The sequence below is a fragment of the Mastacembelus armatus genome, chromosome 4, assembly GCF_900324485.2.
Source record: "Mastacembelus armatus chromosome 4, fMasArm1.2, whole genome shotgun sequence".
NCBI classification, from domain to species: Eukaryota; Metazoa; Chordata; class Actinopteri; order Synbranchiformes; family Mastacembelidae; genus Mastacembelus; species Mastacembelus armatus.
In genome coordinates, this window is record NC_046636.1 from 1295239 (window position 1) to 1309697 (window position 14459).

Sequence of the window (14459 nt, forward strand, 5' to 3'; positions counted from 1 at the left end):
GTTCACAGAGTGCTCTCCACACGTTACTGACGCTGTTACAGTTTATGCTAATAACCTTCATGTTTGTGCTTTGGCTTAGCTCTTCATCATTTTGTTGGCTCGCCTCCCACCAGCCTCCTCCTCCTTCTCACCGTCTCTGTTTCCATCTGTTTGTCCTGAGTCATAGCAGAGCTGTTTGGGCTGGCTGATCACCTGCAGCCAAACTGTGTGTGTGTTGCAATAAGCACTTTTCCACAGCACGATGAGGCTGAATTTAAACTGCTACAACACATTGATTTAGAAAAATGGATTTTGTCCTGAATATTCTGAATGTCCCGTCTGATTTCGTGCATTGACCAGATTGAAGCCAGTGTAATCAGACCTGCTGTGCTTTCTTTTTCAGAGGGATCTGGTTGATGCAGACAATGGTTCTGTTTAGCTTGGCTTTGTCCTCAGATGCCCGAGGCACCCAGACTATTAATATTCACTCTACTTTTGCATAATGTATGAAAGGGGTGGTTAGTACTGTTAGCTCACAGTAATGATCCAGGTCTGAACCCCGGGGCCTTTCTGTGTGGAGTCTGCATGTTGTCCCTGTGTCTGTGTGGGTTTTCTCCTCCCACAGTCCAAACTCATGCAGGTCAGGATTAGGGTCTGAACCCAGGTGGACCCGGGGCCTTTCTGTGTGGAGTCTGCATGTTGTCCCTGTGTCTGTGTGGGTTTTCTCCTCCCACAGTCCAAACACATGCAGGTCAGGATTAGGGTCTGAACCCAGGTGGACCCGGGGCCTTTCTGTGTGGAGTCTGCATGTTGTCCCTGTGTCTGTGTGGGTTTTCTCCTCCCACAGTCCAAACTCATGCAGGTCAGGATTAGGGTCTGAACCCTGGTGGACCAGGGGCCTTTCTGTGTGGAGTCTGCATGTTGTCCCTGTGTCTGTGTGGGTTTTCTCCTCCCACAGTCCAAACACATGCAGGTCAGGATTAGGGTCTGAACCCAGGTGGACCCGGGGCCTTTCTGTGTGGAGTCTGCATGTTGTCCCTGTGTCTGTGTGGGTTTTCTCCTCCCACAGTCCAAACACATGCAGGTCAGGATTAGGGTCTGAACCCTGGTGGACCAGGGGCCTTTCTGTGTGGAGTCTGCATGTTGTCCCTGTGTCTGTGTGGGTTTTCTCCTCCCACAGTCCAAACACATGCAGGTCAGGATTAGGGTCTGAACCCAGGTGGACCCGGGGCCTTTCTGTGTGGAGTCTGCATGTTGTCCCTGTGTCTGTGTGGGTTTTCTCCTCCCACAGTCCAAACACATGCAGGTCAGGATTAGGGTCTGAACCCAGGTGGACCCGGGGCCTTTCTGTGTGGAGTCTGCATGTTGTCCCTGTGTCTGTGTGGGTTTTCTCCTCCCACAGTCCAAACTCATGCAGGTCAGGATTAGGGTCTGAACCCAGGTGGACCCGGGGCCTTTCTGTGTGGAGTCTGCATGTTGTCCCTGTGTCTGTGTGGGTTTTCTCCTCCCACAGTCCAAACTCATGCAGGTCAGGATTAGGGTCTGAACCCAGGTGGACCAGGGGCCTTTCTGTGTGGAGTCTGCATGTTGTCCCTGTGTCTGTGTGGGTTTTCTCCTCCCACAGTCCAAACACATGCAGGTCAGGATTAGGGTCTGAACCCAGGTGGACCCGGGGCCTTTCTGTGTGGAGTCTGCATGTTGTCCCTGTGTCTGTGTGGGTTTTCTCCTCCCACAGTCCAAACTCATGCAGGTCAGGATTAGGGTCTGAACCCTGGTGGACCCGGGGCCTTTCTGTGTGGAGTCTGCATGTTGTCCCTGTGTCTGTGTGGGTTTTCTCCTCCCACAGTCCAAACTCATGCAGGTCAGGATTAGGGTCTGAACCCAGGTGGACCCGGGGCCTTTCTGTGTGGAGTCTGCATGTTGTCCCTGTGTCTGTGTGGGTTTTCTCCTCCCACAGTCCAAACTCATGCAGGTCAGGATTAGGGTCTGAACCCTGGTGGACCCGGGACCTTTCTGTGTGGAGTCTGCATGTTGTCCCTGTGTCTGTGTGGGTAGTTCTGTGACCGGGAAATCATTCATTTGTTGGGGACTACTTTCAGTGGTGAGGGCATGTCACCTGGTGCGTGGTCACTAATGGGTTTTTTACAACTCTGTGGCAGACGGAGAAGATTTTTCAGGCTTTGGATCCAATACATTTATATTGGTTTGGTTGTTTTATGGGATTTATTGACAATACAAATGTGTATAATACTCAACAGGCGTCGACTTTTAATCTTAAGAACTGCATCATGTGAGGAACTAAGCTGGAGAAACAAGTGTTTTGTTCTTTAGTTTCTGTGAAGAAGTTGGCATCAGCTCACTAACATACTAATGTAATCATCTTATTTATATGCCACGTTGCTCAAAAACCAGAGCTTTACATAACCAAAGAAATCAAAACTAAGCTGAAATCAAATTAGTGGGAGTTAGGTCAGAATATGTTATTGCTAAATCATTACTGCATTTCTTTTACATTCCTAGCTGCCTTCTTCACCTGTAATGGAGACCCAGAGGTTTGCGGGAGGGCTGCAGGGTCAGATCACTTCAGGACCAACATGGACACGAGTGAAAACACTCCATTAGTCTCCATGTTCGCTGATCTTTGACAGACAGCCTGGGCCAAGGATGAAAACAGAGTGTGCTTGGTTAACCGCGCTAACCCAGCGGCCAAACCACACATTTATCCTGGCAGTCAGTGCTTCAGGACCCCTATGGGAATCATGTAGTATGTGAGCTTTGTACTCTGCAGCCTGAGAGAGGCTGACTGTGCTCCGAGACAGTAATGGTTTGCCACGGCACATTATGAAGACGGATTCCATTGCAGCAGCCTGTTGGGTACATGATGGAGCTTTTGTGAAAGCACTTGATTGTTGTTGCTCTGGGTTGCGTGGGAGGCCAGTGTCATTAGACCCAAAACCAGACCTCTTACATAAGTGTGTGTGTGTGTGTGTGATGATGATGATGATTAAAATCAGTGCAGTGCGTCAGTGACGTCATCGTACACATGTCAGCTTTCCTTTGTCATCTTTTTATCTGCTGAGACACAGCAGCAGGCCGTCTCCACATGTGGGAGATCTGAAGTTTAGTTCATGATCTGATGGAGCTACCAGAGAAAGACCCGGCCCTGCCCGCTGGCTTGCTGTTGCACCCGGATGCTTTATGTGGCCAGATGTAAAACAGCATAATCCTCAGATTGCTGGCAAATGAAAACCTGAGTTAACGACCTGGAACCGAGCTCTGATGGAGCTGCTCGCGCTCTCCCAAGCTGCGGAGCCAACATCCTCTGTGTAGCTTCCTGTCAGTTTTAGTGGTCGTGTCTCCTGCTTTCATGCCTCCGATCTGCTCTGTTTCTCTTCTCAAAGTGTTTTTATTTGGATCAAGTGATGCGTCTCACACCCAAATCCTTCTTTCATTTATCAAGCTGCTGACTCATCACAGAAGGAATATACTACATGTAGAAACACTAAAATATAATGACCTGCAAATTATAAATAAAATTTCAAGGACATAAGTGAAAAATCAGCTCCACAGGTGGGTACGTTTAATAAACACCCCTTCAAGAAATGGGCCAAAAAATCCTCCTTTTATCTGCTGCAGGAGCCTTAACGAGGCCTTAAAATCACATCTGCCCCAGTTGTGTGTCTTTGAAATCCTAAACAGACAAATTACATCATGAATGGGGAGTAGTGTGAACTGTGAAAATCCACTTTGCTGCTCCCTCAGCCTCTAAACAAAGAGCTACTGACGGTGTCTGGGTGCCGCACAGGCTTTTTGTTCTTTATTTTAGCGAGACCATCCTGCTGCTGGAGGTGGGGAAGAGCAGAGGAGACACCTCTTATAACACATGACAGTGACACTGACTAATACCCAGACGAAGACACAACACACATGGACTCTGACTAAAATTCACTCAGCTGTTAACCAAACATGCTCGGGGGCTGAAGGCATCAGTGTGGTTCAAACAAAGGGCTCTTTGGGACTGCAGCACCTGAAACCTTCCCTGAAGATGTGTTTACATCAGCAGTCTCACAGTATTAAAGCGAATTAGGTCTGATTAATGAGACCTTCTATGATTATGTCTTGGAACACTAGTTGGCTGTAAAAGTCAGGAAACTCTTAGCTGAGCTCCAGATTATTACAATTTGAACTAAATTCCAGACATTATTTCCTCTGGCAGTGAGTTTATAAACAGGTAAACCCTGACCAGGTGTGTCCTGGCTCACACACGCATGAACATATTCAATTACACATTCACTCATTTCCTCATCCCTGTTTTTCTGATGTCACACCCAGACAGTTAATGAGCTTTTTCTGGCAGCTGTATGAAAAACCATTTCACTTCCCAGCCCTCTTCCAGGTCTGAATGCTAATGTGTGTGTGTGTGTGTGTGTGTGTGTGTGTGCGCGCGCGCGCGTGCGTGTTGTTTTAAATTCATGAGTAAAAAGAAAGAATGGAGAAAATGGAAACTTAATTCACAGCAATCTGATTAATCGATCCAGTTACTTCATTCTCTGACATTTTATAGACTCTATTAAATCTCTGATCATGAGGGAAATGGGGGGAATGGTTTCATTGCGTCCACAGTCCGCTCTGTGGAGTGCTGACTCTCTGATCCTCTACCTTCCACATGATTAAATTCTTCCAGCTAACCGACCTGTGAGCGACATGCCGACTTTTCCCGACAGTCAAACCCGTCCTTCTTTCAGTCCCGGCCCAGACAGTTGGCTGGTACAGATGGAGGCAGAGGATGAGGACGAGGAGGAAGCTGTGACATTTTACAGCATGAACTTCTCTGAATGCGACCCCCTGTTCACAGAGAGACTTGACTCCTGTAACATTTTCTGTCCCGTTTTTCTTCTTTAATGAAGATCCATAGCAACCGTGTTGTTATCTGGCCTGTGGTATATTTAGCTCTGTCCCCCTGGTGGGACTGTGCTGACCAGTGAAGGTTACCTCACACTGGGAGGGGTGGGAGTTAAAGGAGACAGAGTGGAGACGGCCTGCTGGCTCTGACCTCATATTAACACATCCCCCATTTAGCATTCCTCTCTTGTTCTTTTTTGTAGTTTATCTTTCTCTTTTTTCCTGTCTGACCTTAATGTGCGTTGTTTCTACCTGTATTTCTTCTTTAGCTTTGTGGAGTTCATCAGTATGCTCTCAGGCACTGTCCTCAGTTCATTTATACAGATTTTCATTTTGTGTTAAACTCTCACTTTTTGGCCCAACTCATTAGACATGCATGTTAAGTAAATATAATTTAATTATAGGAACCACTGTTCCTAAAGAAGATTATTGAGTTTCGTGTGAAATGTAAAAACAGGAGTGACTTTTGTCTTTCAGGGCAGCTCCACTGTTTTGTGACAGGGTTAAAGCAACAGTGGTCACATGTTTTTTTCTTTTCATCCTTTGGCCAGCTCATTAACTTAAATTAACCTTAATTATTCACAGCTAATTAAATATGCCTTCACAGGCTGTCTTTTCGGTCGGTAAATTCGAAGGTTGCTGACTAAAAAGGAAACTCTTGGAGAAAGATTAAAACCTGCAGTGGCACCAGCAAGAGATGTGTTTGGGTGTAGACCAGCATGTGTGAGCTTAGCAGTGCTGCTTGTTGGAAATAGTGGTCACAGACATGCAGAACTTCCAGCACAGAAAGGGGGCAGAGAAGCAGAACAGTCCTCTCTGAGTTCCCCATTATGTGGACGTTCTGCAGCCAGATGACTATTGGACTGATCCTGCCCTGATGGTGGCTGAGTTGCCTCTTTTTCTCACCCACCCTCCCTCCCTGATCACACAGTTTGGGCGCCAGACATGACCTCATGGTGACGAGGCGGCGGAGCCCCTTCAGAGCGTCTCTTATCTCTGTCAGCCTTGCATGGTGTGGGCCGACTGTGGGCGTATCTCTGCGCTCACTTTTTAAGCCCATGCCTGAGTTCTGCTGTGGATGTCGCTGTGGGCGGTGGACTCAAATGTTTGCATTTTCATAGAAAGAATATTTTATAGCAGCTGAACAGGTCCTGGGTAGTGGATGGGTCCCAGCAGGGTGCACACCTGCTGGCCCGGTGCCTTTGACCTGCCTGACCTGACCTTACAGTTAGGATGCAGTTATAGGTTATAGTCATGTCATTATAGGATGATCTCCCTACCTGCCATGATGAGATCTGCTCTGACAGCTGCATCACACAGATAGACTGTTAGCTCTGCTGATACAAAAACCATATCCACACCAAGGTTTTAGTTTACATGTGTTTGAACACCTCAGACTAATTGTGCCGCGGTCACTGTGGTCTGATGTGGCTCACTAGGCATTTGTTCAGGCCGTGGTTTAAGTTTTCACCTGACAGCTGTTCAGAAACAGGCCAATGCAGTTTTACATAAATATTTCTTGTTTTGCAAGTAGATCTGGATTTATTGATTTGGAACCTTTTTAGACGTAAAAGATGTATGGTGGCATTTATCTCTTTAACAGACCTGTGATACCCTTGTGCACAAAAATGAACCTAAATTCAGAAGAATGTAAATAATAATTCCTGCACTAAAAGTCCAGAGGATTGCTTTACCATTACTGAGCTCCACAGCAGCAGCCCTGAAACTCCTAAAAGATCTTTAAGGTGACACTTTGGATCTTTGTACCAAACACACCAGCTTTATTACAGCCTTTATTATTAATTAACTGCTGCTAAAACTAAATCTTGATTTTAATTAGGCCCAGGGTTGCTTCTCACACTCCAACCCTGTCCTGTACCCTCCTCCTTATTGAATGTTTAATAAGCAGGGCTCAATCTAAATGCAGCACAGATTTTAGTCCATAAACAGCCGGTGGCTTTAATTTTACAGTCGGGTGTCATTAAATCATCGCAGTGGTGCACTAGAACTCTGTTTTACAGCATTAAAGAATGTTCTCAGCAAATGTTTGAAAGTTTCAGTTCAGTACTAATATGCATGATTGGGTGTATCCTGTGAACTTCAGTTGGTTTCTGTGAAATAAAAAGACGATGGCTGTTTTGATTGATGATGAATGAATTTTACAGTTGCTTTTCTACGATAGTGTCGCTCTGCTCATATTACATCTCCTGCAGAGATGCAGGTTTTCTCTCAGTACGAGGATGATCGCCTTGAAGGAGTGTGAAGGTTTTGCTAATGGTCTGTGCAGAGTTGCTGACCTGTGAAGTTCACAGTGGGCTGATGTACTACTGGGCTGGCCTGTGTTGGATGAATGGTTCTGCTGTTTTCCCCTCCTCGTCGTCTGTTTCAGTGAGGAGAGTGAGGTCATGCTCTCTGATATGTGTGTGGTGTGAAGGGTCCACGTGCTGAGGTTGCTGGCTTTGCTTCAAGGTGTGTGGGTCTGAGAAAGGAACCTGCAGTCAGTCTGGAGGTTGTTACTGTGCTGGGAGTCAGAGGCGATGTTCTTCTGTTACTGATTAACCTGAAGGTGCCGTTCCTCTGCACAGATACCAATGACGCCAGGAACATGAACGCACAAACTTAAATTTGCCTCAGTTTTTGGTTTCACATCCATAAAAAAGAAAGAAAGAAGGAATCTACTGGAACCTGAAGTGCATGAGGGCACAGTAGAACCAAACTACAGTGTGTGCACTAAAGTGTTTATATGTGCTTGAAAGAATTTGAAGGAACATTGAGCCGTGTTTAATATGCCATTATGTCATTAAGAAGAACTGCTTGCTTATATTGGAGTAAACATGCTTAGTGTTAGTAACACCAGGAGCCAAGTTCGTTTTTAGCAGCTTTTTCTCTAGAAGGACTTGAATTTTCTGTCAGTAGTTTTATGGAAACGCAGGAATCACAGCAACGTTCTTCATAGTTTCTTTCATGTCAGAGTGAGAGCTGGATCTGTGCCACGCTAAGTCTTTGATCGCGCTGTTAAGCTCATTAAATCTCATGCTGGCGACTGTGATTTGTGCTTTTTTTTGGGAGTTTTGTGCCTTTTGTTTTTCCTTCTTTGCATGCAGACAAACAGTTTTCCACAAACCACAGTTGAGGACAGGCAGCACATGTCCCTTCATTCTCTGCATCTCCCTCCATCATCACCCCCCCCCCCCCCCCCCCTTTTTTTTTTCTGGTTCCCTTCCTTACTTTTCAAATTTCTCCCCTCCTCTTTCTCCCTGAACACCTTGTTCCAGCTGGAACACAGCTGGAACACAGCTGGAACACACATGCATCACGTGTAACAGCCATATATTTTCTCTTTCGTGCACTCGCACACACCCTGACACACTGTGCTCTGAGGCAACGCTTCAGCCCGTGCCCCTGCTGACAGAGAGGAAGCAGGTATGATGCAATGTAATCCTGCTCAGACACACATGTGATTAATCTCATGATGTAACGCTCTGAATTCTCTCACTGTTAACCTGTTCACCGCCACCAGCAACACACACACACACACACACATACACACACACACACACACTCCCAGTAGGAAAAACTCAAACTCACTATCATTCTTGTATCATTCAGCGTGGAAAATAAACGGCTCTGTGGGAGATGATGATGATTCCTTTGATTAATTGGTTAAATATTTAGCCCATGAAATGTGGGACAGTTGTGAAACAAATACGGTCAAATCTCAAGATAAAATGTCTTTTGTTGCACACACCAACCCCCTCATCGGCCAAAATCACTGAATGTTTTTGCACTTCTTCATAAATCACTAATACAGTTGATCAAAGAACAGGATTAAATATGCTAATTAAATATACCTTCACATGTCTTTTCAGTCGGTAAATTCGAAGGTTGCTGACTAAAAAGGAAACTCATGGAGAAAGATTAAAACCTGCAGTGGCACCAGCAAGAGATCAATAAGATTGATGTAGTGGACACAGTGTTTGGGTGTAGACCAGCATGTGTGAGCTTAGCAGTGCTGCTTGTAGGAAATACTATTATATTGAATAGACTAAAGAAATATATCTAAACAATAATACTATTGTGTAATACCTGGCAGAAACGACAGGTTACCGTGAAATGACGTTACCTTGTGTGTGACGAAGTGCTGTTGTGTCATACCAGTTCTACTTTACAGTACACACATTGCAGCATGTTGTCATCTTTATTGAAGTTTGAAACGATCCCAGACTTTGGACATTTTCTGCCCTTTACGGACACTTTCGCTCTCTGCCATAGGGCCAGCTTTTGATACTGAAATGCGTTGTGCGACAGTGATTACGGCCCGTGTGGAACAATGATCCCTAGACAGAGCAGGTCTGATAACGCAAGTTAATTAATTAATTAAAAAACCTCAATAAGGAGTTAATTTAGTTGTCAAGTGGCAAGTTAAAATTTGAGGAGTTATTGGGGTGGAGAGGTGAAGCAGTAGGTGCTCACTGGTGTGCTGACAGCAAAACACCATGGATGTAGCTGCAGGCTACAGAGATGACAGCCTCTGATGACAAATACGAGCAGTTGTGGTTGTGTAATAAAGGATAACCTCAATAAGGACTGACTCATTTCCGAACTGTCCCTGCCCCGTGACTCTAACATGCTATAGGTATGTAACTGACAAGGAAATGAAGTCTACAAATTGTTAGCTGTGGTTTTCTCTCAACGTGTCAGTCTACACAGTTGGATCTTATTGGAAACTAATAGCCACAGGCCATTGTTTCAGTTACTGGACTCACTGTGGTAATTTCTCATATCCCATTACATGCAGTAAGGTGATCAGACATTTAGGTTCAGATTGTTTAAATCTGAATGAGGTACAACTGAAGGTGAACACACTTCATGAACTGGTAATAATCCCTTGTGGCACAGGGAAAACTGTGGGCGCTCATCTACAGTAAGTACGGTAGGGTAAAGCTGGTTGGTAAACTCTGGACAGTTTTGGGAAGTAATTTCGCTTCGCCCTCATTTTTAATTCCAGTTTACCACCTGTCAGATCATCTGACTGCTCATGCTTCTTGCTCAGTCCAGCTTCATCTTCATTATCACAACTTTCCTTGTTTTTTTTCTAACCACCAGAATGATCCATGTCGTGCTAAAGCAGACAGTGCACTACTACTAAGGCCCAGCATGTTGGTGTTTAACAATAGAAAGATTAATATGAAACATTTAGGAGTCAATTTGTCACATATTCACAGAAAACAGCAACAAGGAAAATGCAAAAATCTGCTGAATGTTGAAATCTGCTTCCCCGTGTGGTCTGTTCCGATGCTGAGGCAACACTCCAGTGCTTCTCTAGTGGTCAGCCTACACACCCACACAGAGGGTTTGTGAAAAACAACCCGACATGCGGCTGTTTCCTCGCTAACAATAGCAGCTAACAATAACAAAGCCAAGTCTAGCCACAAGCTGCACTTTGCTGTGCCTAATCATCAGCATCTCTGAGCTGTGCTTTTGCATCCACTGCATTCACGTTCACTTGTGAGCCAGCAGGGATTTTGCAGCACTGCTTGGGCCGAGAGCTCGTTGAGTCAACGCACTCTGGAGCCAAGAGAGTTTTCAAATCACGCTTTGGATCATCTGACCTCTTTTGCTGCCAGAAAAACAATACACAAGATTGATTGAGGTTCTTTTTTTTTTTTTTTTTTTTGCTGTGTGAGCCTGAGCTGCAGTGAGTGTGGGAGAGCTGCTCTGCAGACAGGCACATCTGTTTGCCCACTGCCTGCCTGCCTGTGAGGTCAGTGGAAGAATTCAACTTGTTTAATCTACACTGTGCAGCAAACGACCACTGATCTGTGTCCGTTATGGACGTTCTTGTTGTATTCTCTGATTTTTGTTTGAGGGAGACCCTGAGCACTGAGGTCGGGTGGGAGCTGGGCTTTGTCCCACGCGCTGACAGATGTGATAGATTGTATGTGTGCATGTTACATGAAAGTTGACCGTGGCTCTCCGGGGCATGTGACGAAAGATGAATGTCGGCCCAAATGTGATGCAGCACGAACACAAGTCCAGGGGGAAGAGAAGATTATGAAAACCTGGTTTTACTTCCCTTTCAGTGTGAGGGACGAGCACGTTTACTTTCTGTCTGTTGTTTTGGCACTTTCTTTGGTTAATTGGTGGATGCTTTCGTTTCTATTATCACCTTTTAAATCACTCTAACAAATCCCTTTGTGAAAATTCATGTAGCATGAGCTGCTTTGTCTCGACGAGAAGCTGGATCGCTCTGTGCTGTGATTTCTCTGTTGAGTCATCATCAGTCTGCGTTCAGTTGGGAAGCTGCTGGATTATTTTACTCCAGAGCCTCAGACAGGAAACCTTGTTTATGACTCTACCTCTTTGGTTCAAGCTTCAGCCACAAAATATTTCCTGCTTATCAAAGATGCAAATATTAGTCTGATAATTTTTTTTGGTTTGCAGTTTGCAACGGCTTTGACCTTGAGGAGTGTTTGTTCACGTGACAGTAAAAGCTTTTTATTGCACGTTAGTGGTGCATTGAACGCTTCAAAACTTATCTGATAGGAAGAAAAAGCTCAGCTGCACTGACCCCTGTGGACTGAAATGTGTAAGAACCTCTGACTGCACACAACATCACAGGTGTGGTTCAGTGTAGACTGGTAGTTGTGACCACACTAGGATGTGATGTATGTATGTAGGTTGCAGAAACTGCAACTGCTCTTTAAAACCCTTTTGCAAGATTTTCATTTTGCAGAGAGGACAAAACAGTTGAGAGAGATGATGAGAGGTATTTCCACCTGACTTACAAAATGAATGTTTATTAATTACAGCTATTAAATCCTGCACAAAACATCACTTCAGGGTTTATCTGAAATGGAGCAGTCACAGTATTTTTTTTTTTTTGTCTTACATCAAAGTAGGTTTGACATCTGGGAAACTGTGATTAGGCTTTTACAGCATTTTATGTTGCTACACTGAGAAGATAATCAGTATGTTAATGTGCACTGAAAATGCTTGTTAGTGCTTCAGTGTAAAACTTGACAGGCACGGAAACAGGGTGAGGCTGCATGCTCTGTTGGCAGCTCATCATGCATTCATTCTGCCCAGTGGAGAACTGTCTCTGCTCTGAGACTTGCTGGAAATCATTTTACTGCTGAAGTTGTGATTGACGCATTATGTAGGAAACAGATTTCCTTAACTGGCACCAATTCTACGGTTCAGCCTGGACACTGGATGTTGCACTGCAGCGTAAATAAAACAGTCCAGGTGTGATTCCAGTGAAAACAGTAAACTGGAGTGTTCACTGTGTGAGACAGGTGGAGAGGACCTGCTGCAGCAATGACTGAACGCATGTCACAGACGTGTGGGTGGCTGAGCATGAAGACATCGAAAGAAGGTGTCTCCATGTTGTGAGTGTGAACAAGGCTGAAAGGGGGAAGAGTGTTTACTTCCCGGTGTCTCTCTGCCGTTACACTTTGAGTTGTGTGTGTTAATAGCAGCAGACTCGTTGGCAGCTGTGATACATCGCAGCCCGGTGCACACACACATTCCTCGTAGATGGTTTCCATGTTAGTACATTTCATTTTCAGTGTGTACAGGAAGCTCAGTTTAGCAGGTCTCATGTAATCCCACACTCCCACAGCAGGTTACCGTGTGTCTGCCACCTGCTGACTAAACCAGGTGCTGCAGCAGGTACAACTGCCTCCTCTGCCCTGGTCGCAGGTTTACAGGGTTTTTTGGATGAAGCCTGGCTCAGTTAGACCCTGCTCACCTGATCAGGATCTGTTTCGTGATCCGTGACTGCAGCCACACGTTTAAAGCATTTTACATTGATTGTGTTTGTTGGAAGTTTAATTGTTATAATTTAAAACTAAACTTTAGGGGTCTCAAGCCAAGCGGACATTTCTGTCTTTCATCCATAAACTTCCTGAGTTTTTTAGAAAGTCTTTTGATATTGAAGTAACGACCTGTCCATATTTCCCACCTCCGTCCTCGCTGAATACTGGCCATGCTGGCTGCAGATGAAGTGTGAAACTGTCTTCTGGCTCACTAAGCATGAGAGTAGCTGCTCTGATATGATGGGAAGCAGCACGTCCCCATTAGTTTCATATGTTAATTTGATGCAAAACGAGTCCTGAGTGTTCACTCAGGGCCTGTTGCGGCTCATTTACTGGAGTCTGAGTTAATGGGTGCACAAATTACACTGTCTGTGTGTGTGTGTGTGTGTGTGTGTGTGTGTGTGACTGTGTGCTTATGGCTGTTTGTCACTGTGTTGGTAGTTTTGATGGGAGTGGTTGGTTCTGGTTTTACTGGCTTGAGAGTAACAGAAGCTTTCACTAAACCGCTTTCATGCATACAGCCATCGGGGGTGTGTGTGTGCGTGTGTGTGTGTGTGCGTGCGTGTGTGTGTGTGTGTGTTAACGCGCGTCATCCAGATGTTTCTGTAAAAATCTTGACAAGGGCTGGTCCACCGGCAACAGAGAGAGAGAAGAAATGAGCCCAGACAAGCCTTGTTTCCATGGCAATGGTGTTTCCAAAATCATTTCAACCGGAGCCACACACACATGTTCTGAATAGTGTGTGTGTGTGTGTGTGTGTGTGTGTGTTGGATGTAATGGATTTTCTCTGGAGTGACTCTCAGGAAGGCTTGTGAATATTGAGGAAGTCCAGTGCAACTTTTCCTTTATTGCTCTGACAGACTGATTATGAATTGGGCTCTGCACTCGCTCTGCAGCTGCTTTGGGAGGAGAGTTGGTTAATAACACAGAGGCAGCTTCACCTCCCTTGAGGCAAAACAGGTGTGTGTGGGCTTTACAGTTCAATCAAATGTCTCTTTTCCTGCTGGAGTGTGTGTGTGTGTGTGTGTGTGTGTGTGTGTGTGTGTGTTGCGACCTGTGAGTAGGAGATGTGCTATCAGTGAGTCTCTCAGTGACCCGGTGCTGTCTGACTGCAGTCCCTGGGATTTTTCGGCGTTATTTGAGATCCGGTTTAGGCACGGTTCATTTTGCTGGAAGAATGTGTCAGTATGTAATTACACTGTCAGAGACCTGCTGAAAATTCAGCTCTCTCAGTAAGAAAGCTGAACTTTCACTGATGAATAAAAAGTGTTTCTGCTTGCATCGTGTTTTGGCACTGATGAAAAGATGGGAGACAAAAGGCTGCGTTATTCTACCTAATGCACGAAATGCGTCACGTCAGATCACCTTCCTCCCTGCATCAGATTATTCTCACACACATTTTGTCGTGTCACTGCTGAGATGTGACAGTTCACAGTGTCATATTCACAGGCTTTTTGTAAACGAAGTCTGTTTTAATGTGACAGCTGTCGTGTCTTGATGACGCATCATTTGTGAGCAGAGTTGAAATATGCTTTTAAATGTGATATTAGAATAAAGTCTAAACCAGTTTTCTTTTCTCTCTTCTTCTCCCCAGAAGGAGTTTGCAGCTCCTCCTCCTCTCCTCTTCAGGAAGCTGAGTAATCCCGACCTGTCACCAGCAGCAACCACCGCCACAAAAACCAAACTTCACCGACAGCTTAGTCAGGACGAGAGCCGGGCCCGACGCAGCAGCATGGCCATGACCGGTAACACACACAC

General features: G+C 45.3%; 1 protein-coding gene across 1 annotated transcript in view; it reads left to right on the forward strand.

Moving 5' to 3' along the window:
- Positions 1 to 14459, forward strand: part of mast2 (microtubule associated serine/threonine kinase 2) — a 125926-nt gene that overhangs the window by 11666 nt on the left and 99801 nt on the right. Inside the window, 1 exon segment of the mRNA XM_026322992.1 lies at positions 14296 to 14446. Within this exon segment, the coding sequence (XP_026178777.1) occupies positions 14296 to 14446 (151 nt within the window).